A 21,597-nucleotide genomic window follows, 5' to 3' on the forward strand; every position below is an offset into this window, starting at 1 on the left:
CGCTGCGGTAAGAGGATTGTTGCGACAGGCATTTCGGGGCCGGGACGCGGGTGGCGGAGAAGGGGAACAAAAGGGACACGGATGGTGCCGCTGCTGCGGAGGTCTGAGCCGTGGGATCCCTCCTGCGGCCACGCCAGCCAGCGCCCCCCGAACGCTCTGCGCCCCGCCACGAGCCAACTCGCCCGCTGCTGGAAGCGTCTCCGCATTTCTGGAGCTCTCAAAACACGGTGGAGAAAGGAGTTACCACCACCGACTGCCAAGAGTAACGCAGAGGGACCCCCCAGCTGCGGGAAGAGGGTGATGCAGAACCTTACCCGCCTTTGCACCCCGAAAGAGCCTGGGGGCAAACACTCCTACCTCCGCCCGGGGCCAGGAGACAGCCGAGACGGGGCAGAGCTCCGGCAAGGGCCCCGTTACCACCTCCTGGGGGAAAGGTTGCGGCGGGAGCGCAACCCTTACACAAGCCGCCGGAGAATCCAAACGCAGCGCACGCGCGCAGGCACCCATCGCCTCCGCAGCTCGCACCTCCTTTTATTTGTCCGAACCAAACGAGTTGCCTCTTCGCGGGACGGCACCGTCCCAGCAGCCGCACGGACAGCCCGGAGCGAGCCCCAACCTCCCAGGGACCCCCGTTTTGGGCAGGAGGGAGGAGGGAGAGGTGGTCAGCTCGGGAGAGAGCCGACGGACAAGCGCCGGGGTCTGCGCGGGGAAGAGCCCCCCAAGCGCAGGAGCCGCCGGGGGAAAGGCCTGTGCGGGGGGCAGCGCTCGCTCCCGGGGCCGGAGCGGGGAGCAGAGCGGCGGCGGGGGCGCCCTCGGGCTCCGTCCCGCGTCCCTGTGGGGCCGGGCCGTCTCGGTGCGGATGCAGGCACGGCTCCTCGCGCGGCGACGGGCACCCACGCCAGCCCGGGCGACGAGGCAGAGGGAAAAGAATCGGCAGAAAAACAGCGGAGGCCAGAAAAATGGGGGGGGAGGCGGCGGCGGGACGGGCGAGGGGCAGACGGGACCCTCCCTGCACCCCCATTTCGGCCAGCCAAGCCCAGCTTTAGCACTGCAGCAAAACCCATCAGCAAACTGGTATCGCCGCAAGCAGCGGCTGACGCTGGTGAGCTGCTACCGGGAGCCTGGCCCCCCGCTACGGGGGTCCGGCGGGGCGCGCGTCGCCGGACCCTCATCCCTTGCCTCGGGACGGAGGAGACGGGGAAGGGGCGCCGCGGTCCCAGCTCAGTCCCAGCGGACCCGGACCGGCGGGAACTTCCAGAGGTCGGGGTGGCCCATGTGCAGCAGGTTGCTGTAGGGGGACGTGCTCCACTGGAAGGGGGGCACGTCGTCCCACGTGGGGCCGCTGGCCGCGACGAGCCTGTAGGTCGGGGCCATGCCGAAGGACGTGATCTGGGGCAGGGGGAATGAAGAAAAAGAAAAAAAAAAAAGAGAAATGCAAGTGAAAAAGGGGAAGGGAGGGAGCTGACAGCCCCCCGCCTGGACGCGCAGATGGGATCAGGGTGCGGCGGAGACGTGGGGACGCAGCCTTGAACCGGGGGACCTCGGTTTTGGGGGAACAGCCCATGGGACACGCAGCGCCTCCTGCTCGGCAGCCTGGCGCCGGGGAGGGTGCCACCCCTGGGGCTCAGCCTCCCCCCCGCACCCCCACCTTCATGTCCGTGCCGCCGTGGCAGCGCTGGCGCAGCGCCGGGAAGGGGTACGTCCCGTTGGCCGGGTTCAGGTCCGAGCGGGCAGAGATGGCGTTTTCGGCGTTCTGGGGCGGGTCGCAGCCCTGGCATCGCGACAGCGGGTCCCGCAGGTAGTTGTTGAACCTGGAGAAGGAGGGCGGCATAGACGACTCGTAGCGAAGGAGAGGGGGAGAAATAAGTTACCCCAAAGAAAGAACATAGCCGGAGAGTTGGAGATACCCGGGGAGCGGTGCTGGGGCACCTCATCCACCCCAAGCTCCGGCGCCGCGGCCCCAGCACCCACCTCATCAGACGGACCATGGAGTCCACGTCGCGCACCAGCGTCTGGTTGCGCCGGAAGATCCGGGCGCGGGGGTTCCTGTCGTAGGTGAACCAGTCGCCGTATTTCTTCACCAGCTCCAGGTTCCCGCTGGCGTTAAAAACCTCCTCGAAGTACCTGGGGGAGGCGAGAAGGCCGGCGAGTCAGGCTGGGATCAGCCCGCAACGGGGGCCCAAGGCAGGCCAGCCTCAGCCGCCCTCGCCTCGCACGGCCTCCGCAGGATCGAGGGTGCCCGGCCCTGGTGGGCCAGAGCACGCCGGGTCAGGGGAGGCTGGGATGGAAACGATGGACTTGAGCGGGGAGACAAAGCCGCTTGACGCTTACGGCACGTTGTAACTGGCCCAGTATCCCTGCTGGTAAAGCAGCGCTGTCTTATCAGCCACGACCACCAGGCCCCTGCAACAAGACGAGCGCGGAGCAGATCAGAAGACAAACCGGAGCAGAGCTGGGGGAGACGCGCTGGGAAGGGGCTACACCGGCCTCGCGGTACCCACCACACAGGCACAGCTAAGTTAGCGCCCACGCCAGGGGTCCTGGTGGCCCGTCACCCACGTACAAGCACCCCTCGAGAGCCTTCAACCCTGCAAACCTCCAGCGCAGCCGAGCACGAGCACCTTCCCAGCGGCAGCAGAAGGGCAACCGCCACCAGAGGCGGCGGCGGCCAGTCTAGCTAAGCCCAGCCTGCCCGGCGTTCACACCCTCTTAACTTAAAAACTCCAACCTCAGCTGAGCCGGGGGAGCGCGAGGGCTGGAGCAGACACGGCAGCCGGGATTTACGGCTTTCCAGAATCGCTGAGGACAAAGCTGTGAGAGGAAACGGTTTTGCAATGACTCTGAGCCAGGGTTGGCTCTTGGGGAGGGTAAAAGGCACTCACGGGATCTGCTCCAGCACCGTCAGCACGCCTTGCCGGAGGCCGCCTCTCCCGGGCGAGAAGGCCTTGTAGTCCACCACCATCCACTGATTGTTGTACCTGGTCGAGAGAGGGGGACAACGGCCTTCCAGCGGCCGCCCACCCGGACTCCTCACCACGGACAACGCTGCTGTTCAGGGACGGATCGCCAGATCCCACCGCGATACCCAGGCAGGAACGGGCCGGCCCGGGGGGGTCACAGCGCCGGTTCCCCCCCGACTCACGTGCCGCTGTTGAACTGCCGGAAGACGGCAGCCCACTCCGGGCCGCTCCGGGCGAGCCGGTTGGCCACGATGTTTCTCAGCCACTCCAGGACGCTGCCCTGCGGGCGGATGTATTTCCACAGCGCGGGGTTGTTGTTCCCAATGGTGGTCTCCAGCGTTACCTGCAGCGGCGGGGAGGTGAGCGGGACCAGGCTCTCGGCTCCAGGCGCCCGGGCACAGGCGAGGAAGGAGCCCCGTAAGACCAGCTCCTACTCACCAAGCCGCTGCTCAGGATGTAGAAGTCATCTCCGGAGAAGATGGTGCCAGGGTAGGAGGAAAACACCTGGACGCTTCCTGCAATCTCAGCGTTACCTGGGAGGGATTGCAAAAATGGGAGAGCATCGGGGGGGGGGGGGGGGACCAAAACCACCACACCCCAACACAGCTGCCAACCCCAGCCCTCCGAGCAGCGCGGCCCCGCTCTCCACGGCCGAGATCCCAGAGGTCCTGGCGGCGCCGCTGGCTGGCGATCACCGCCCCGACGCACCCCGCGGCGCCGGCAGGGAGTGCCGCCCCCACGTACCGCGGGCCAAGGTGCGGAAGGGCAGCGTGTACTTCTTGATGACGCGCAGCATGGACTGGTAGGAGGTCCAGGTGTCGTGGGCAACCAGCAGGTCCCGATTGCCCGGGAGCAGCTTGAGGAGGGCAGAGCAGGAGCCCGAGCCCAGGACGGGCCGCGCGGCCGACTTGTTGAAGGCAGATTCCAGGTCCTCCAGGTCACCCCCCAACTGCAGCAACCTGGGCGAGGGGAGGAAGCAGAGCTGGGGAGGAAGCAGAGCTGGGGAGGCTGCAGCGGGGAGGTGGGACCCCGCAGCCCGGCCGCGAGGGTGCACCGGGAGCCCTCTGTTTTCCCCGCAGCGGCCAGGGGCTGAGCCGGCTCAGTGCTGTCCGTGTGTCCACCCGTCTGCCCGGGCAGGAGGTTGTCTCTCCATCGCACCCCAGCAGAGAGGGACGGGTGACTACGGCAATGGGGAAACTGAGGCAGGGGGCACCGGCAGGCTTGGGAGGTGACCCACCATCCAAACCCAGTCCACGATACCGGAGAAGGAAGAGAAGCTGCTTTGGTTCATGTCCTGGCCTGGAGGACAAACCAGCGCAAGGACTCTCTGCAGCAGCACCCCGACCCCCAGCGAGGACAAACCCCCCCGGGGACCCTCTCCCCATGCCCACACCTCCTCCCTGGCCCCACAGAGCCCTCGGAAAAGGAGCGTACAGGAAACCGAAGGGCGCGACGGAGAACCTGCCGCCGGGGAAAGCCACGCGCCGGTTGTAGCTGTCCTCCAGGCCCTTGAGCTGCAGGAGGGCCAAGCGCACCTGGGGGTGGGGGGGACAGGGGGACAGGCCTGAGGCCAGCGCCTCGCGCCAGACGAGGGGGGCCGGCTCCCGCGCCTCGTTTCCCCAGCGGGTAACACGGGCCGGGGACTCGAAGGCAACCGGGCTCGGCACGCGCCGGGTCGGAGCGAGGGGAAGCGGCCGGCTCCGGCGGGAAGCACGGGAGCCGCCGCACGGCCGAGGTCAGGCGCGCTGGGGAAGGCTGGCGCCCGCCAGCGCGGCCCCGCCGGGGGACGAGCTGCCCCCCAACCCCGCAGCACGTGAGGCTCTCGCGGCCAGAAAGCCCTGAGTCACTTCTCCTCCTCCGCGCTCGAGGAGGGCTGCCAAAGGCCAGACCCAAGTCATCGTGCCTGGAGCGCGGCCAGGCCGCGGGGGGACGTCTCCGCGTCCTCTCGGTGCTTAGAAGCCCCAATTTGTCCAGAGAGAGGAGACGGCGGGGGGAAATCGCCCGGCGGCAGCAGGCTGGGGGCCGCCCGGCCCGGCCCAGGAGGGGACGGGCAGCCGCGGCTCACCTGGTGCCAGTACGCGGGGTTCTCCCCCTTCTCCATCTGCTCCTCCATCCAGGCCAGGTTGGCCTCGAGGTAGCTCCTGAGCTTCTCGCAGTAGTCGGTCTCGTACTTGAAGGGGCCGCAGTAGCCCACCATGGTGTTCATCCAGTGCATGTAGATGAGCTGGGGAGGGGGGGGACGCGTCGGCGCGGGGCTCCCGCCGCCCCCAGCCACGGGAGGCCACCAGCACCTGCCCCCCTGGCCGGGGAGCTGGGAGCAGGCAAGGGGGGCAGCAGAGGAGGCGTGAGGGGCGCGCAGGGAAGGCCGGCCCCGAAGGCTGAGGGGGGAGAGCAGGTACGGCAGCGCCAAGGCTGGAGGGGCCCCGCCGCGGCCCGCCCGGTACCTGCTCGGACACGGCGGCCTCCGCCAGCCCGGCGGCGTAGGCCTGCAGGCTGTCGTTGTACTCGGCGTTGGTGGCCACCTCCAGGAAGGCCCAGCTGGCTCGGACAGAGAGGACACGGTGAACGACCCGCGCTCCCCGGCCCCCGCCACCGCCGGCCGACGCGGCCCGGGGCCGGCCGAAGGCCCTCGGGCCGGGCTGAGCCCCCGCGCGCTCATGACAGCGGTGTGCGCGTCCCCGCCCCGCCGCCTACCCCACGGCCTGGACGTGGTCGGTGAGGTTGGCCCAGGCGACGGCGGCGGGCTGCCGGCCCGGCACCACGCGCAGCCGCCCGGAGCCCGGCTCCAGCAGCACCGAGGCGCTGCGCGGCGGCGGCGGCGGGGAGGGGGCGGCCGGGGCCAGCGCGGCGGCCAGAGCCGCCCCGAGCAGCGCCCGCAGCGCCGCCATGCCGGGCAGGGGCGGGGCGAGCGTGGGCAGGGGCGGGGCTAGGTGAGGGCCACGCCCCCTCCGGGGCAGCGCCTGCTCTGCGCTGCGGGGCGGGACGCGGCGGGGCGCAGCCCTGGGGCTGCCCCTGCCCCCCCCACCCCCCAGCTGCCCCCCCACCCTGCCCCCCACCGTTCACCCACCCCACCCTGCCCCCCACACCCCCCAACCCCACCAAACCCTGCTCCCCCACCCCCTACCCCACACACCCCCCCCTGCCCCCCACCCTGCCCCCCACACCCCCCAGCTGCCCCCCCACCCTGCCCCCCCACCGTTCACCCCCCCCACCCCCTGCCCCCCACCCTGCCCCCCACACCCCCCAACCCCACCAAACCCTGCTCCCCCACCCCCTACCCCACACACCCTACCCTGTCCCCCCTGCCCCCCCACCCCACACACCCCCCTGCCCCCCCACCCTGCCCCCCACACCCCCCAACCCCACCAAACCCTGCCCCCCCACCCCCTACCCCACACACCCCACCCTGTCCCCCCTGCCCCCCCACCCCACACACCCCCCTGCCCCCCCACCCTGCCCCCCACACCCCCCAACCCCACCAAACCCTGCTCCCCCACCCCCCACCCCACACACCCCCCTGCCCCCCACCCCCTGCCCCACATCCATACGACCCCCCCCTGCACCCATCACACCCTAGCCCCCCCCAAACCCATCATGCCCTCCACCCTACTACAGCCCCTGCCCCGCACCCCCCATCCCCAAACACACCACCGACCCCCCCCAGCGCCTGCCCGTGGGGACCCCCAACCCGGGGCAGCTCCCCCCGCCCCGTGCCCAGCAGTGCGCAGGAGCCCCCGGCGCGGTGCAGGCGTGTGAGGGCGTCTCGGTGGCCGTGCCGAAAAACGGGGAGCTGCCGCTGCGGGCGCCCCGCTGCCCCGCGCAGCCCCCCCGGCCTTGTGCAATCCCCATTTACAGCCCCCCCCCCCACCCCGCGCCTCCCGCCCTTCCCAGCTGGGCAAAGTCCTCCCGGAGGCGGTTTGCCGCCAGCCCACCGTACCCAGCCCTGTACGCGATGCCTGAGGCCGGGCGCACTCGTGACACGCCACGCACGGAAGGCCAGCTGAGGAGGGAAGGAGCTGTTAAACCCCCCCCCCGCCCCCCAAAAAACTCGAGAGCCCTGGTTTCACTGCCGCGGCCAGAGAGCCGTGGGCACCAGGGTGGCCGGGTCAGGGCCACCCGCGGGTGGCTTCGCCGGCGCCCGCCCCCGGTGCCCTTCGGAGGGGCGCGTTGGCCGGGCCGGAGCAGGGCGACGTAAAACCTTTCATTGGATCACCCGGCAGAGCCGGAAAAGGTGGCCGAGCTCTCGGGCCCAGGCGCCGCCGGCTCTTCTGGGCAGCTCAGGCCCCCCCGGAGCAGCCGAGCCCCCGTCCCCCCTCCGGGCCCTGAGCCGGCCGGAGGCAGAGCCCCCAGGGCAGGGCCAGAGCCTGCGAACCGCAACCCCGTTGGGTCTTTGTTTTTCTTTCTCTTCCCTTTCACTGCCCCCGGCCGTCCCCAAGGACGTGATTTGGGCCAGAACTCAGCCCGGGTGGGAAAGGGACCCTTTCACGGCGCCGAGCCGAGCTCCTGCACCGCGGGAAACGAGCTGCTTCCGTTCCTGCGATGGGAGCCAGCCCCATCCTGCGCCAGCGCGCCCCGAAGCGCGGCCTGCCCCCGCCGGCAGAGCAGGACAAAATCCTGAGCCGGGCGTGTGATGAGCTCGCGCGGTCTCAGAGGGTCACCCGAAATTGGCCTCCCGGAGGAAGCTGTCCAGGGGCCGCGCGGGGCGCAGCGTCCGAGCCAGGGCGCCGGGTGGGCGGCGGGGGGGACCAGGGGGGAGGCCGCGAGAGCTGCTGCCGAGCTGCCCCCAGCTATGACCACCCGGGGGGAACCTGCAGCCCCCGGGGGGGCGGACCGCACAAAGCAGGGATACAGCGCAGCAAGGGGCTCCCAGCCCGGCGGGGGTAAGCGGGGACGGTCGGTCCGGGGTGTTTGCTGCCCCCGCATCCCAGCCCACCCCGGGGGGCCGTGGCCCGGCCGGCGCGGAGCCGAGAGGCCACTGCGGGACCCTCGCCGGCCATGCAGCCCCCTTCCTTAATCGCTCCACCAGCCGCCGCAGCGCGGCCCGGGGGGGCCCTTCCCCGGGGGGGGGGGGGGACACCGCCCCGCCGCCAGCGCTGGAAATGAGACGCTGTGCTTTTAAGAGCAAAGGGTGGCGGTCCCTTTAAGAGCCAGCCCCGACGGGGGGGGGAGGGGGGGGGGATCAGCTGCCCGCACGTACCAGCCGCGCCGGGCCGGGCCGCGCCGTCGGCCGCAGCGGTGGGTGTGCGCGGCGCCCCCGGCCCGGCCCCCCGCGCCCCCCCCCCGTTCGCTCGCGGCGGCGGCGGCGGCTCCGCGGCCGGCTGTAGCCGCGCTCCTCCCGCAGCAGCAGCAGCAGCAGCAGCAGCAGCAGCAGCAGCAGCAGCAGCAGCAGCAGCAGCTGCCCCCGGCCCGGCGGTGCCGCCCGCCGCCCCCTGAGCCCCGGCGCGGCGCGGCGCGGCGGACGGGGCGGACCGAGCCGCGGGGCGGGGGCGGGCGGGCGGGAGGTTGCTGTTGTTTTTTGTTTGTTTGGGGATTTTTTTTTTTATTTTTTTTTTTTGCACTGCCCCCTTCCGACCTGTTGGGACCTGGATTTTGCCCCGGCGACTCGGCGACCTGCCCCTTTTCCACCCTGCCTTCTCCTTCCGTCCCTAAAGAGAGCAACATGGGGAGAAGCAGCCCGAGGAAGCGCCGGTTTTCCCTCTGCAGCGGCTTTTGCAAGCGTTAGATCACCCCGAGGACAACTTCTGTATTTCCATCAACGGCCGAAACCTCTCCGCTTGCGAAATCGGACCTAAAGGTCTAGGGGAGCGCGAGGCGGTGGCAACCGCCTGCGGCTGCGATGCTGTAGGTGCCGGAGCGCCGTGGGTGCCATGGGGCCGGCGTGGGCGCTGAGCGTGGCCTGGGCGCTGAGCCGGGGCGTCGCGGCCCTCGGAGGCGACGGCGGGCCGTGGCGAGCCGGCAGCCCGGCGCTGCTGGACGCGGGGAGCCGGGCCCGCGGCCTGGCGGACGCCCTGGGCCACGGGAAGGCCGTGGATGTGAGTGCCGGCGGGGCGGTCGGGGGCGCGGGAGCCTCGGCGGCGTGTTTCGGGGGACGCCTGCCTTGGCCCGGCTCTGGGTGGGCATCGCTCCGAGTCGGTGGGGGGACACAGGCGTCGCGGGAGCGTTCGGGGTCGAAAAGCCAAAGCCAGGAGACAGAGCAGCGGGTGGTTCGGCTGAAGGAAGAGGGGGCTGAGGTGTGATGAAATAACAGTGCTCAGCTACATAGGAAGGGAGCGCTTATACATTTAATTCATTTTTCCCCCGTCCCTGATGGGTGCCCGGCTGCGGGCAGGGGGGAAACCTGTTCCCGCGCGTGCCGGCTCACTCGCGTGGCGAGCGGGTGGCGTCTGCGGCGGGGAAGCTCCAGCACAGGGTGGTCGGAGCTGTTCTGCGGCCGTTGCTCCCACCTGGGAACAGCCGGGAGGGTCTGGGGACCCCCGACCGCGTTGGGTGCTGCTGGCTGGGGATCGGGGCCGGGAGGCGTGGGATATGCTGACCCGATGACGAAGCAGGACTCGGTCCCTCAGCCTGTTCCCTGCCGTCCCCGTCACTCTTCCTGTGTCCCCCAGCCAGGCAACAATCCCACCTCGGAGCTCACCAGGATTTCCTTGGCCGCTGTTTTTCCCTTTAAAAGCCAGCCGGGGCGGGAGCGTTCCCGCCGAGCGAGCTGGGGTTGAACGCGGGGACATGGCCTTACCGTCCGCGGGGACGTGGCCTGCCGCCAGCAGGGAGGCTCCCGGCGTTTCCCGGGGAGCCCAGGGGAGAAGGGGAGGCTGGAGCTGCGCGGCAGCACCTGGCCTCGGTTTTGGGGGGCTGAGCAGCGTTCTGCTCCGTGAGGGTCCGACACCTCCACCCCTGGGTCGGTGCCGGACCCCTGCCCGCTCGCAGCCGCCTCCTTCGAGGCCTTTGGGGCGCTGGGAGAGGGCAGCGCTGGTGGCGAGGCTGTGAACTCGCGGTCAGCCCTGCGCTTGTGGCACGCGGGGTCAGACGCCGCGGTGATGGGCGCAGCAGGCTAATCCTGCTCGTGCTGGCCTCTAGCACGGCCCTGAGTCCAAGCTTGTGTGTATGATACAGAGCTGAGCGATGGGGAAACTGAGGCAGGGGGAGGAAGAGGACTGCCCGAAAGCTGCGCAGCAGAAGGGGAGCGTTGAGGTCCCCTTGCCCAGCGCCGGCCGCTGTGGGTGCTGGGGCGGGCGCTCACCTCTCCGCACCTCTCGCCCGCGCAGTGCTGGGAGGTGCGGAAACACAACAGCTCCGAGTGGTGCCGCTTTGTCCAGACCAACCCCGACTGCCAGCTGGAGGGCGGCTTCCTCGACTACCTCAACGGCGTCTTCTGCGTCTTCCCCGCGCGCCTGCTGCCGCTGGCCGTCACCCTCTACGTAAGGACGGGCGCGCGGGCTGGGCGAGAGGGGTGACGAGGGATGGTTGGGGTGCTCTGCACCCCGCTCCCGGCACTAACCCTTCCTCGGCCCCACAGGCTTGCTGGCTCTTGTACCTCTTCATCATCCTCGGCGTGACGGCGGAGAAGTTGTGAGTAGCCTGGTGTGGTCCTGTTGGCCGTGTCCCCCAGCAGGGAGCCCCGAAGGGCAGAGCGGAGGTCTCGGCACGGCCCCCGTGAACACTCTCTGCCTTCTTCTCTGCCCATCCAGCTTCTGCCCCAACTTGTCGGCCATCTCCACCAACCTGAAGCTGTCTCACAACGTGGCAGTATCCTTGGCAGGGTGCAGGGGGACCCTCATCCAGGAAGGGGAGATGGGAGAGGACTGGAGGGAAGGCACAGCTGTGCCAGGGTGACTTCTGGACCTCCTCGGCACCAAGCTGGGGGAAACCGCTTCAGGGCCTGAGCTGGAGAGGACCGTGGGGCACTGGAAGAGGTTGCCCAGAGAGGTTCTGGAGTCTCCATCCTTGGAGATGTTCAGAAGCCATCTGGACAGGGTCCTGGGCAACATGTTGTAGGTGCCCCTGCTCAAGCAGGGGGGTTGGACTAGATGATCTCCAGAGGTGCCCTCCAACCTCGACTGTTCCCTGATTCTGTGCGTTGCGCTGTGCCGGCACCGGGAGAGCATCCCCTGGCCTTGGTGAACGAGTAGGCGTGGAGCCTGTGTGCCCCCAGCTCACCCCGCAGGGAGCTGCCAGCTTGGCCTTTTCCTTGACATCTCCTCTCCATGGTGTCACCTTCCTGGCGTTTGGCAACGGGGCTCCGGATGTCTTCAGTGCCGTGGTGGCCTTCTCCAACCCACGAACAGCGGGGCTGGCCATCGGCGCCGTCTTTGGTAGGGACCCCCTAGCCGACTCCTCCTGGCCCAGGGAGAGCTGCGGGACTGCCTGGCTCAGGGTCATGGACGGGGGGATGGGGCAGCCGGACCGGCGGCCCCAGGCCACCACAGCAGGAGGCCTCCCCTGAGCAATGCCTGTTGCATTGGCAGGCGCTGGCGTGTTTGTGACCACGGTGGTGGCTGGTGGCATTGCCCTGGTCAAGCCCTTCACAGCCGCCTCCAGGCCCTTCCTCAGAGATGTCATCTTCTACATGGTGGCCGTCTTCCTCACCTTCATGGTACTCTACTTCGGCAGGATCACGCTCGGAGAGGCCCTGGGTGAGTCGCCTGGCCGGGGGTGATGGCAGGGGAAGGGGCTGGGATGAAGGGGGTGGCCAGGGGGGGCCGGAAATGTCTCCCTCCCTCCTATGCAGGTTACCTGGGACTCTACATCTTCTATGTCTTCACCGTGGTGCTCTGCACCTGGATCCACCGGCGGCAGCGCGGGGATGGGCTGGCCCCTCCCGGGCCCTGGGAGCCAGGTAGGAGACGGCCTCACCGTGCTGGCAGGACCCTGGGGCCTCTGCCCACCGCTGCCTTCCTCTCCTCTCCCCCCAGAGCTGCTGACGGACACTGAAGATGGAGAGTCCTTGGGCACCAACAGCGGCGATTACGGTAGGAAGTGTCACGGGGGCACCAGTAGGGCCAGCTCCTGCGGCGAGGAGGTCGGGAACCCCAGACGTCCCGGGGACCCCCAGGTTACCATGTGTGCCCGAGCCCCAGGGTAGCACCTCCCTCCTAAGAGACGTCCCTCCTGTGGGCTCACGGGCAGCAGAGAGGCCTGGGCTGTGCAGGTGGTGGCCGTGGCCACCATCCCATCCTGGGAGGGCTGGTAGGAGCGAGAGGTGCGCGAGCAGGTGGGACGGCGTCCCCGCACCCTGCTCACCACCTCGGCCTTGCGCAGGCGAGGAGTATCGGCCCCTGCTCCCCTACCAGGAGACCTCGCTGCGCATCCTGGCGGCGGCCCTCAGCCCCGTGGACTACCGCAAGTGGAGGAGGAAGCCTTGGTACTGGCGGCTCTTCAGGGTGCTCAAGGTAAGCGAGAGCCGGGTGCAGCCTGCACGGGGCACAAGGAGCCCCCCAACGGGCCCCGCTCATAGCCCTCCTCCCAGGTCCCCGTGGAGCTGGTGCTGCTGCTCACGGTGCCCGTCGTGGACCCCGACAAGGACGACCTGAACTGGAAGAGGCCCCTCAACTGCCTGCACGTGGTCACCAGCCCCCTGCTCTGCATCCTCACCCTCAAGTCGGGCACCTGTAAGACCCTCCCCGGGGCTGCTGCCTGCCCCCAAAACGCTTCCCTCTTGCCCAGGGAGGGGACACGGCCAAAACTGCCCCCAACGTCCAAGTGCCTGAGGGCAAAAACGAGGCCGCCCTGGCTGCCATGGCCTGCCTGGGGACACGGAGGCCCGCAGGGGGCTCAGCTCTCGGCCACCACGGAGGCTTTGGGGAGAGGTGGCTTGGGGGGGGGCCCAAAGCTTTACCTCGCGCCCTGAGACCGGTGGGACCCTGCTGTGCTGACGCCCGCTCTCTGCCCGCCGCGCGTAGACGGGCTGTACCAGATCCAGGGCGTCTTCCCCGTCTGGGCGCTGGTCATGCTGGTCGGCACCGTCGTGGCCGTTCTGGTCTTCAGCACCACGAGCAACGAGGAGCCCCCCAAGTACCACTGCGTAAGGCTGGGGCTGACAGTCCTGGGGGGAGCAGGAGCTGCACGCTCCGCCTTGGTCCCCCCACCACGTCCCCCGCACCGGGGACTGTCCTGGGGCTGCCCCAGGGACCGGCTCGCTCCCTTCCCGGCAGGTATTTGCCTTCCTGGGGTTTTTGGCCAGCGCCATGTGGATCAACGCGGCGGCCACGGAGCTGGTGAACATCCTCCGCACCCTGGGCGTCATCTTCCAGCTGAGCAACACCGTGCTGGGCCTGACGCTGCTGGCCTGGGGCAACAGCATCGGCGGTGAGGGGGCCACGCTGCCCCAGCCCGGCGCGGCCGGGGGACGCCGCTGCCTGGCCGACGGGGGTCCGAGAGCGGCTGTAGCGGCCGGTCCCAGCCCTGCTGCCGGGGTTGGGGGAAGGGATCCCCCCCTCTGACCCCCCCCAGCACCTATGGCTGGCCCCCATCTCCCTGGCACCCCCCACATCTCCCCCTTCTTCTGCCTTTGCAGACACTTTCTCCGACCTGACCATGGCGCGGCAGGGCTATCCCCGCATGGCCTTCTCCGCCTGCTTCGGCGGCATCATCTTCAGTATCCTTTGGGCACGCGCCGCCAGGGCTGTGGGGTCTGGGGGGGGGCGAGTGGGGTGGTGCGTGGGGCAGGGCTGCCTCAGTTTCCCTACCTGCACCCCAGGGAGAGCCCCTGCTTCTAGGAGCTCCCTGGGAAGGAGCCAGGCAGGATCCATCCCAAAGCCCCAGGGAGGGCGGCAGCTCCCGGACCGGCACCACCCTTGCAAACTGCTGCCCCTTTGCAGCCTCCCAGCGCTAGCAGGGAGCCACGTCCCCGGCCCTGGCAGCGCTGTCCCCTCCCCAGGGCTGGAGGCATCCGGCCAGCTCCATCGCTCCCCTCCGGGGTCTCCTGCGCCCGTTCTCCATCCTGAGCTCGCCCCAGACATCCTGGTCGGAGTGGGACTCGGCTGCCTGCTGCAGATGACCAGCAGCCAGATGGTGGTGAAGGTGAGGCTGGCGGGGGACGCGAGCAGCCCCGAGCTGGCGCAGGCGGGACGAGGCTGGTGCGCAGCGAGCACACGTGGTTTTCTCCCAGCCAGCGCTTGCCAAGGGCCCCAGGAAGGCCCCGCGCCTCGGGGTGCAGCGAGCCGGGGGGGTGGGCTCGGCAGCAGGACCCCCGCTGCCGCTCCGCCACGTCCCCTTCCCTCCGGCAGCTGGAGCCCGACAGCCTCCTGGTCTGGATCCTGGCCGGGGCCCTGGGCTTGAGCTTGGTCTTCTCCTTCGTGGCGGTGCCGGCGCAGTGCTTCCAGCTGGGCAAGGCGTACGGCGTCTGCCTCCTCCTCTACTACCTGGCCTTCCTGTGCGTGGCCCTGCTGACCGAGTTCAAGGTGATCCGGCTGGCCGCCCTCTGAGCGGGCGCGAAGGAGGGGACCTCTGCTCCGCCGCGGACCTCGGCTCCCCGCGTCGCCCGCTCGCCGGCGCCCGGCGCGGTGCCCGCCGGGACCTCGGCCCCGACCGCGCTGCCCCCCACGGCCTTTCCGCTCCGGCCGGGAAACGGTGCCGCCGGGTTGGCGCAGCCTCCAGCGCGAGCAGAGGAGACCTGACCCTGCAGCGGCAAAGGCGGCACGCGCCCGGCCAGCCCTCAGCCACCCCGGCAGCACCAGGGCCCAGGGGCTCGTTTTTGGCTGGAGAGAAGAAAAGGATTTGTCGGTCACTAGCTGCGTCCTCTTCCCCCGTCTTCCAGGCCGTTGAGCGAAGTTAAGACCTCCGCTTCCTTGCGTCAAGGTGGCGAAGGGAGCTCCAGCCCAGGACCAGCCCCGGCGGACGCTCTGGCCTTTCCGACCCCGTACTTGCCCCGCTGCGTCTTCGCCCGCGTTCCTCCGGGACTGGACGGCTGCCTGAAGTCACGCTGCAGTGGGGCAACGCTGGGAGGGCTGAGGGCGATTTTGGGACACTGTCTCACCGCAAAGGACAGTAAGCGTCCAGACCATGCGTTGAAAGAGCAGCTGAGGCGACACGAGGTGGGTTGGCCATGAGGAAAAGCTCCAGGGCTTTAGTGTAAGCCAAGGGGCAGGGGGAAGGAAATCAAGGGAGCCTGGTTTCTCCTGCCTTTTTAAGCTACGGTTTTTTTCAACCTGAACTGAAGAACATGCTTTTCTTCTCCTCTTAGAGCAGACAGATCTGTAGCAAATGACTTGGTCCTCCGAGGTTTCCCCCATACAAACTGTTAGCCTCTGGGCAAAGCTAGGTTTAGACACTGTATGGAAAAAAAAAAAACAACCACCAAACCCTACTCAAAAAAAAAATCAAGCTTACTTAGCAACTTGCGTGCTGTTTGCTGGCAGGGCACTTTGCGCAGCAGCTTGCCTCGCCACTTCCTGCTCCGAGCCAGCGTAATGCAAACAGCAGTCGGTAACGCGGCTCTTCGCTAAACTGAAGCGGGAGAAGGAAAACCACCGGCTTGGCAGGAGCTGAGCCAGCAGTGGGCCGAGAGCCGCCCGTGGCCGGCACTGCCCCAGAGGCTCAGGGAAGCGTTTTTCTCTTGGTTTACCAGCAGCCGGTTTCTCAAGCGCGGGCACAGGCGCCCGACAGCGGCCCGTTGCAGCGTCTCTCGCTCCCGCGTGCGGGAACCGCGGCGGCACGGCTGCCTCGGGGCTTCGAGCAGGCGGCCGGTGGGCGACCCGCGGCCCCGGAGGAAGGCGAGCGAGGGGGCAGGCGCTTCCCCTCCGCCTCGGGCCAGGTCGCAGGGTGCAGACGAGAAAGCAAGTTGCACTTAGGGCCAGCCGCCCTGCTGCTCCTTGGGGACAGAGAGGCGGTTTTGCAAGGGCACAACTGCCAGAGCTGGTTTCTTCCCGCTTTTAAGCTCTGGGCTGAGCTTAGCAGCAGGCTCCTGCTCCTCTCTTCCCTTCTGGGCCTGGGACATTTCTCCTTTTTCTACCCAGATGAGCGTTGCCACAAAAATTAAAGCTCTGTGCCTGCGGCTGGCGGCTCTGCCCTGAAGCTGCTCAGGAGCCACCACCAGCTTCTGGAGGTATTTGCACCCAAGCCCCACTTCCTTACGCAAAGCGGGGCTGCAACAACCCAAACAGCAGCCACCATCTAAGCACGGCGCTAAGGGGTCAAAACTACTTTAGGAGCCTACAGCCCTTTTCCAACCTTTGATGTAGCACTGGAGGAGACTTAAAAATACAAGTTTAAAAGCATTATCTCAGCACTGAGGGGGAAAGTGCCAGGCCAGGGAGCTGGGTTTTATGGTGGCAGCCTCCAAGAACAAGAATTTAGGGCAGATCTTTGTGCCACGCACGTAAAACATGTCCCTGCAAGTAGTTGCCGCTGGAGAGGGAGGGCAGGCACGGCTCTCCTTCAGATGACGTGGCAATCCTCCAACGGCCACCGAGCCCCGCTTCCGAATTCAGCGCTGGAAGGAGGAAGGGAAGCCGCTGCCTTTACAAAGCTGAGGATGCTTTTTATTAGTGTGATTGAAAAATCTAGAGAACGTTTTACAGACATGTCCATAAAATCATTTTATAAACAAAACGCCAGCATACAAAATCCTGCAGTGCTTCCTCCCTTGTTCCCTACAAAATGATTGTCTGTGTGGTTAGTCTGTGTGTAAGGTGGGGAAGAGGAGGACAAATAGAAGGGGATGCCCCGTACTCAAAACTTCTTTTCCTTCAAGACAAAGTCATGCGGAAGAAGTAAACTTCTGTGACCCTCCTTGGTTTAAAAAAATAATTAATACAGTGCGCATGTGAGGGCAGATCAACATCTCGGCAAGCAACCACAGAAAGCAGCACCTGAGCTCTGACCCACAGCTCAAGCGTTCCCACACCTTCTCTGTGACACGAGAGCCCTGTTATTGCATGTTAAGCAGGTTAGTGCCTCCCCCCTCGCCCCCCAAAATATAGCTTAAAGCTGCAGCTCTTTCCTACCCAGGAAACACCTGAAAAAGTCACCAAGTGCCTTGCATGGGCCGGAGGGGAAGGAAGAGTTGAAAAAACACAGCTACAATTTTTTTCTAATCTTCACAATCCTTGTTCATCCTGCCCACAACCTAAATCAGAAGAAACATCTCCTCTAGCACCACGACTAATCTGGATAAATCCCCCAGGCTACAACTCCATGCAGAGCAACTGCAAGAGCAGCACTGCACTGCTCATTAATTTGTGGTCAGATGTATGTTTTGGAAAACAGCCCTTGATGGTCCTTCACGGTTCAGTTCAGAAATAGTTTCATACCAAAGCTCCTGCAGCACCCAGAAAAGAAACTGCAAGTTGCCCTGAGGCACCCAGGGAGTTTGGCAACGCAGGGGTGAAGAGCGCACTGGTGTATGCATGCTGACTGCTCACCCTCTTTCCATCGGCTGGTCCAAATACTACCACTGCTCTACGCGGGGAGAAATTTTCAGAAGTACCTGTCTGGCATGCTTTTGAAAAGTCTCAGTCATCCTTTCCCAGGAAACGCTCCCTAGCTGCCCAGGTAGGATCAACAAGAAATACTCAGTTCCTCTCCCTCTCTCCTCGTGCCACGTGTTTTGAGGCTACCTGTAAGAAATCAGGCGCACAGGACAAAGGGAACGGCCACACAGATCTCCCACTGCCCCATCTATCTGGAGGAAGGAGAAACCTCCCCTCCCCAGCTAGATCTGCTCTTAATCTGAACCTGAGAAAAGATCAAAAAGCAAGAGGTGAGGGGAACCTCCCAGCTGACACAGATACTTTTTAACCCTCAAAACTTCCTGTGGTGACAGGAAAAAAAAAAAAGGCATTTACAGCGACAAGGGTTCTCACCACTTTGTGGGCAATGAAACATGAGCGATGAAGCAACCTGCCACAGTCGCAAAGTAAATGTGGTAGAGCTGGGGCAGGATCCCCTTTTCCCCTTCTTTCCCATCTCCCAGGTCTGGCAGCCTCCTTGCTAGATGCAGAAAAGCAGATGGGGGAGCAGAATCATCATCTTCCACGTTCCTCCTCCATCCAGAATTCAGGGGAACAGTAAAGCTCTTCAATAGACGGCCTTCCCAAGATCTCTCTCAGTCAGCATTCGCCAGCCTGGAGAGCCTTTCTGCAAGGCTGAGAACAAGGGAGGAGCAACACTGCTGCATTAGGACTCGTTCACCTGCATAAACAAAGCCACGACCTGGCTGAGGATTAACCAGCAGTGGTGTTTTATGGGCTCTCTGCCCATAAGCTCTTCTTAACCCAGACGCAGGCAGAACTATGTCATAGACTTGGAGCTGCAAAACCCTCCCTTCGTCCTCCTAATTCTCTATCTGAACTAAGGAGCAGGCAAAAATCTGCCATTTACAAAGCAGGTGGCCAAGTGGCAGAGGTCAACAGCCCCTGCCAACCCGGGGAATCACTCATCTCACCAAACGGAGATAAGAGCTTTGGGGCTTACAGAGTCACTCCCAATTCTGGGCAGTGCCATGGGCAGAACTGACCAGCAGAGAGAGTTGTCTCTTGTCCCACCTATAGTCTGAATGCAGTGAGCTCCCTCATTCTGGCTCCAGCTGCCACAGGACAGCTCAAAGACAGCTAAACTCAATAATGAGAGCTAGAACTGCTACAGGAGTGCATCTAGGTATGTCAGAAAGGAGGGGAAAGCAGACCGCTCCTCCAAAAGTGCTGAAATTTCACACCACCTCCCCTTGCTTTGCACAAGGAGGGGAGAAGAAGAAAAAAAAAAAAAAACTCATTCCCTGATCTTTTGTACCTAGCTTAATGGCACCCTTTGAAAAAAGTGGATCTTCCAAAGGGCAAAATTTTTAATACTATTAAGCAGGTGGCTTCAGCACCTTTCCTGCTGTTAATGGACTACATATCCCTTCTGCCGGGGTCTGTTAGTGGTAAGACAAGCAACAGGTCTGAGCCTGGGAAGCAGGTCAGAGGGAGGACAACTCTGTTTTGCCTGAGATGCTCACTCCATGCCGAGCCTGGGCATCATGCTCAACCCGGTTCTACCAGTCTTATGCAGAGCCCCACAAGGCCTCTGTTTTTTCAACAATTCACTGCCTAGGGGAAGAGATTTAAACCCTAAAGCCAACCGGTACATTGAACAGATCTATATACACCATTCCAATATATACGCTGTGAAGTAATAGTCTAGGTTATTGCATAGAGGGCAGCTTGCGTTAGCTAGGCCTAAATGACAGTCTGGGAGCGTTGCCGGAGGCTCAAGGGCTTCAGAGAGTTGTTGGACGCAGGTGCAGATTCTTGCAACGGTGTCTGAGATTCTTCTTTTCTGGAGTGTTCCTCATACCACTCCTGCAACGGGAGGTCAAACCACACCAAGATCAGGCTCTCTCCCACCCCTGGGTGTCTCACTACCCCCCGGTAGGACCCCAAAAGGCAGAGCCCCCAGCTGCTCTGCCTCTCAAGGGCACAGCGCTTGCTCAGGCATACAGGAGCTCTTTCTGGGCTCCCATTTTCCTGTAGCTCCAAGTCCTGGATATAACCTGATCTCCTGGAATGACCTGGTTAACTACAGCGTGGCTGCGACAGACGCACCGGGACCTCAGTGCCCACGTTCAAAGTAATAAGTGCCAGCTATGGCTCAGCTATGGTTGGCTGGCTAGCAGGGCTGGCTGGCAGGGCTGACAAACCTGAGCAAGGAAGCATCGCTCTCTTGGGATGCCCCTCCCTAACGCTCAGGACTCTATTAACACCCAGGACTCTAGCATTGATGTTACAGCATTTACCACTCCTGAATTAGAGGTCAAGCAGGATACACAGAGAGCTTCTCTGCAGATTTCCAGCCAGCTCCATGGCAAATAACATGTTTATTTGTCAGGTGGACCGAAGACTCATCCCCAAGCTAGCTGCCCAAGGGACAAAGGACAGATTTAAATGGTTACGAGATTAATTCTTTGAGTCCTAATCACTATATTAGCCAATGACCTTCAACCTACAGGGTAAGTCTGGCATGCACTAAAGTGACCAAATTCATGGCACAGAGTTCCTAAGCTTGAAGGACATTAGTAGGAACGTCTTAAACGATCCAGAGAGTGAATATCTCTCATCTTTTTTCACCTGCTATCCTGGAGGAAAACCAGGCAGCATTGCTAGCACCAAAAAACAGCATTCTGTCCTGGAGAACACTTGGTTTCTGTGTCAGACGCAGACACACCCAAGCTCAAACACAATCACATTCCTGCGGCTTAACAAATTAGCGTTCAGCAGCCAAACCCCAGCAGCACAGTACGCATGTGCTCTTAGCCCCCGGCAAACACGTCCACCTTGGTGAGCTTGGGTAGCTCAGCCAAGTTGGAGTGCATACGCATACACTGAGTGCTCAGTTACTGCAAATCGGCTGGCACACACCAGCGCAGCCAGGCACCTGAACCCACTGAGGAGGCTCTGAAGCACTCAGGGATTTAAGAAAGTCTCCAAATGCCAGAACTGATGAAGGGGAGGGGGGAATTCCATCCACCACCAACTCTTTCCACAGAGCACACAGCTGCCTGGATCTTAGAGGCAGCAGGTCTCCTATGTTTAAAAGGATGGTTTGTTATTCCGGGCAATGAAAAGTGTTCTGCTCACCCCAGAGGCTGGGTGGTACTTCCAATTCAGGTCTACATACCTGTATCTCCTCCTCGTACATCTTCATACTTAAATCACTCTTGGTCCTTGATCTGCGCCCCAGAAACAGCGTCGACATTTGCTAAAAATGGGGGAGAAAGGAGGAGAGGAAAAAAGACCAAAAAAAAATTCAATAATCACTGCGCAGCTCATAGGATCAGCCCCTGGAACTTCAGGCATCCTTCATGCTGACATCCATCACCCATAGACGAGCTCAGGATACCCTGGGCTCCTTCATCGGGAGTATTTTTTGGGTACACATCGCCTGACCAAATACAGGCATCCATTGCAGGCTTTGATGAATCACACTGAGTAGATCCCAAAAGACTACAAAGTGAGCTGTAAGAGACCAGCTCAGCTGGACACACCTCTGTGAGGCGCTTCCTTAGTCAGATGAACGTGACATCAGCATCTGGAACAAGGTTCAAACCCAAGCTTCCAAGAGAGATCTCATCTTAGCATGAGTTCAGGTCCCATATGTCTAGACCACACCATTTACTCCATGGGCCTGGACTTCTTAAATCACGTAGGCAGAGAGCCAAAGCCTGAATTACTCTCTGGTCATATGAGTTATCTGAACAGTACTGAAAAGCAAAGAAACCCCATTAAAAGTCATAGGTTTAACATCACCATTCTATATGCCATTGCAAGGCTGAGGACTGCGTCTTTCTTTGGTTTATTGCCTTGAAAACCGTTTCTGATTAGTATCATCAGTATTCTGAACTTTACCTTTGTGAACAAAGCTCAAGCTTTAACTACCAAGCCCACCAAAGCAAATAAGGGTCACCTAAGTGACTGTAGCACCTGCTCTTCGCAGTAGTGACATGAGACGATAGCAGCAATTATTAAAATATACACTTAAACTCCCCTCAGATGCATGATACAATAGCTCTCAGAAGAAAGAATAGTTATCCAGGGCAGCTCAGTTCTCCAATTGTCAACATCCTTATTTGGAATGAAAATGTAAACAGTGCCATAGAGAAAGGAAGCCTGGTGTTTGGAACCGATACTGTCATATTGCTGCATAAAGTTCCAGGACTGTCTGAGCC

General features: G+C 63.7%; 3 protein-coding genes across 5 annotated transcripts in view; 1 reads left to right on the top strand and 2 right to left on the bottom strand.

The window, feature by feature from the left end:
* Positions 1-511: 511 nt before the first annotated feature.
* Positions 512-5,848, bottom strand: PLBD2 (phospholipase B domain containing 2). The gene is made up of 12 exons (XM_068911485.1): positions 5,655-5,848; positions 5,405-5,498; positions 5,026-5,184; positions 4,395-4,495; positions 3,705-3,919; positions 3,399-3,493; positions 3,143-3,303; positions 2,883-2,978; positions 2,332-2,403; positions 1,972-2,124; positions 1,649-1,811; positions 512-1,389 (listed from the first exon to the last, which is right to left on the bottom strand). The coding sequence occupies exons 1-12, from the start codon at positions 5,846-5,848 to the stop codon at positions 1,222-1,224; spliced, it is 1,671 nt and encodes a 556-aa protein (XP_068767586.1). The 3' UTR covers positions 512-1,221.
* A 2,830-nt stretch (positions 5,849-8,678) lies between these two features.
* SLC8B1 (solute carrier family 8 member B1) lies at positions 8,679-14,518 on the top strand. The gene is made up of 15 exons (XM_068911498.1): positions 8,679-8,992; positions 10,223-10,375; positions 10,474-10,526; positions 10,646-10,702; positions 11,163-11,269; positions 11,423-11,590; positions 11,686-11,793; positions 11,870-11,926; positions 12,216-12,346; positions 12,424-12,565; positions 12,857-12,978; positions 13,109-13,262; positions 13,471-13,551; positions 13,912-13,976; positions 14,183-14,518. The coding sequence occupies exons 1-15, from the start codon at positions 8,828-8,830 to the stop codon at positions 14,378-14,380; spliced, it is 1,761 nt and encodes a 586-aa protein (XP_068767599.1). The 5' UTR covers positions 8,679-8,827; the 3' UTR covers positions 14,381-14,518.
* Positions 14,519-16,409: 1,891 nt separating this feature from the next.
* The window catches only part of TPCN1 (two pore segment channel 1), a 50,301-nt gene continuing 45,113 nt past the window's right edge, over positions 16,410-21,597 (bottom strand). For all 3 annotated transcript variants that reach the window (XM_068911477.1, XM_068911476.1, XM_068911475.1), the window contains 2 exons: positions 20,550-20,630; positions 16,410-19,234 (listed from right to left, as the gene is read on the bottom strand). In XM_068911477.1, the coding sequence (XP_068767578.1) occupies positions 19,112-19,234; positions 20,550-20,630 (204 nt within the window). In that variant the 3' untranslated portion in view covers positions 16,410-19,111. The remainder of the gene's footprint in view (positions 19,235-20,549; positions 20,631-21,597) is intronic.

Source organism: Struthio camelus, chromosome 17 (genome assembly GCF_040807025.1).
Source record: "Struthio camelus isolate bStrCam1 chromosome 17, bStrCam1.hap1, whole genome shotgun sequence".
Taxonomy (NCBI): domain Eukaryota; kingdom Metazoa; phylum Chordata; class Aves; order Struthioniformes; family Struthionidae; genus Struthio; species Struthio camelus.

Excerpts from the sequence above, each read along its gene's own strand:
- SLC8B1 (XM_068911498.1), top strand. The coding sequence starts at position 8,828 with ATGGGGCCGGCGTGGGCGCTGAGCGTGGCCTGGGCGCTGAGCCGGGGC. Across the intron at positions 10,527-10,645 it reads GGCGTGACGGCGGAGAAGTT|CTTCTGCCCCAACTTGTCGG; the intron begins GTGAGTAGCCTG and ends CTGCCCATCCAG. Across the intron at positions 13,552-13,911 it reads CTTCGGCGGCATCATCTTCA|ACATCCTGGTCGGAGTGGGA; the intron begins GTATCCTTTGGG and ends AGCTCGCCCCAG.
- PLBD2 (XM_068911485.1), bottom strand. The coding sequence starts at position 5,848 with ATGGCGGCGCTGCGGGCGCTGCTCGGGGCGGCTCTGGCCGCCGCGCTG. Across the intron at positions 4,496-5,025 it reads ACCCCGCGTACTGGCACCAG|GTGCGCTTGGCCCTCCTGCA; the intron begins GTGAGCCGCGGC and ends CCCCACCCCCAG. Across the intron at positions 2,404-2,882 it reads ACGGTGCTGGAGCAGATCCC|GGGCCTGGTGGTCGTGGCTG; the intron begins GTGAGTGCCTTT and ends GTCTTGTTGCAG.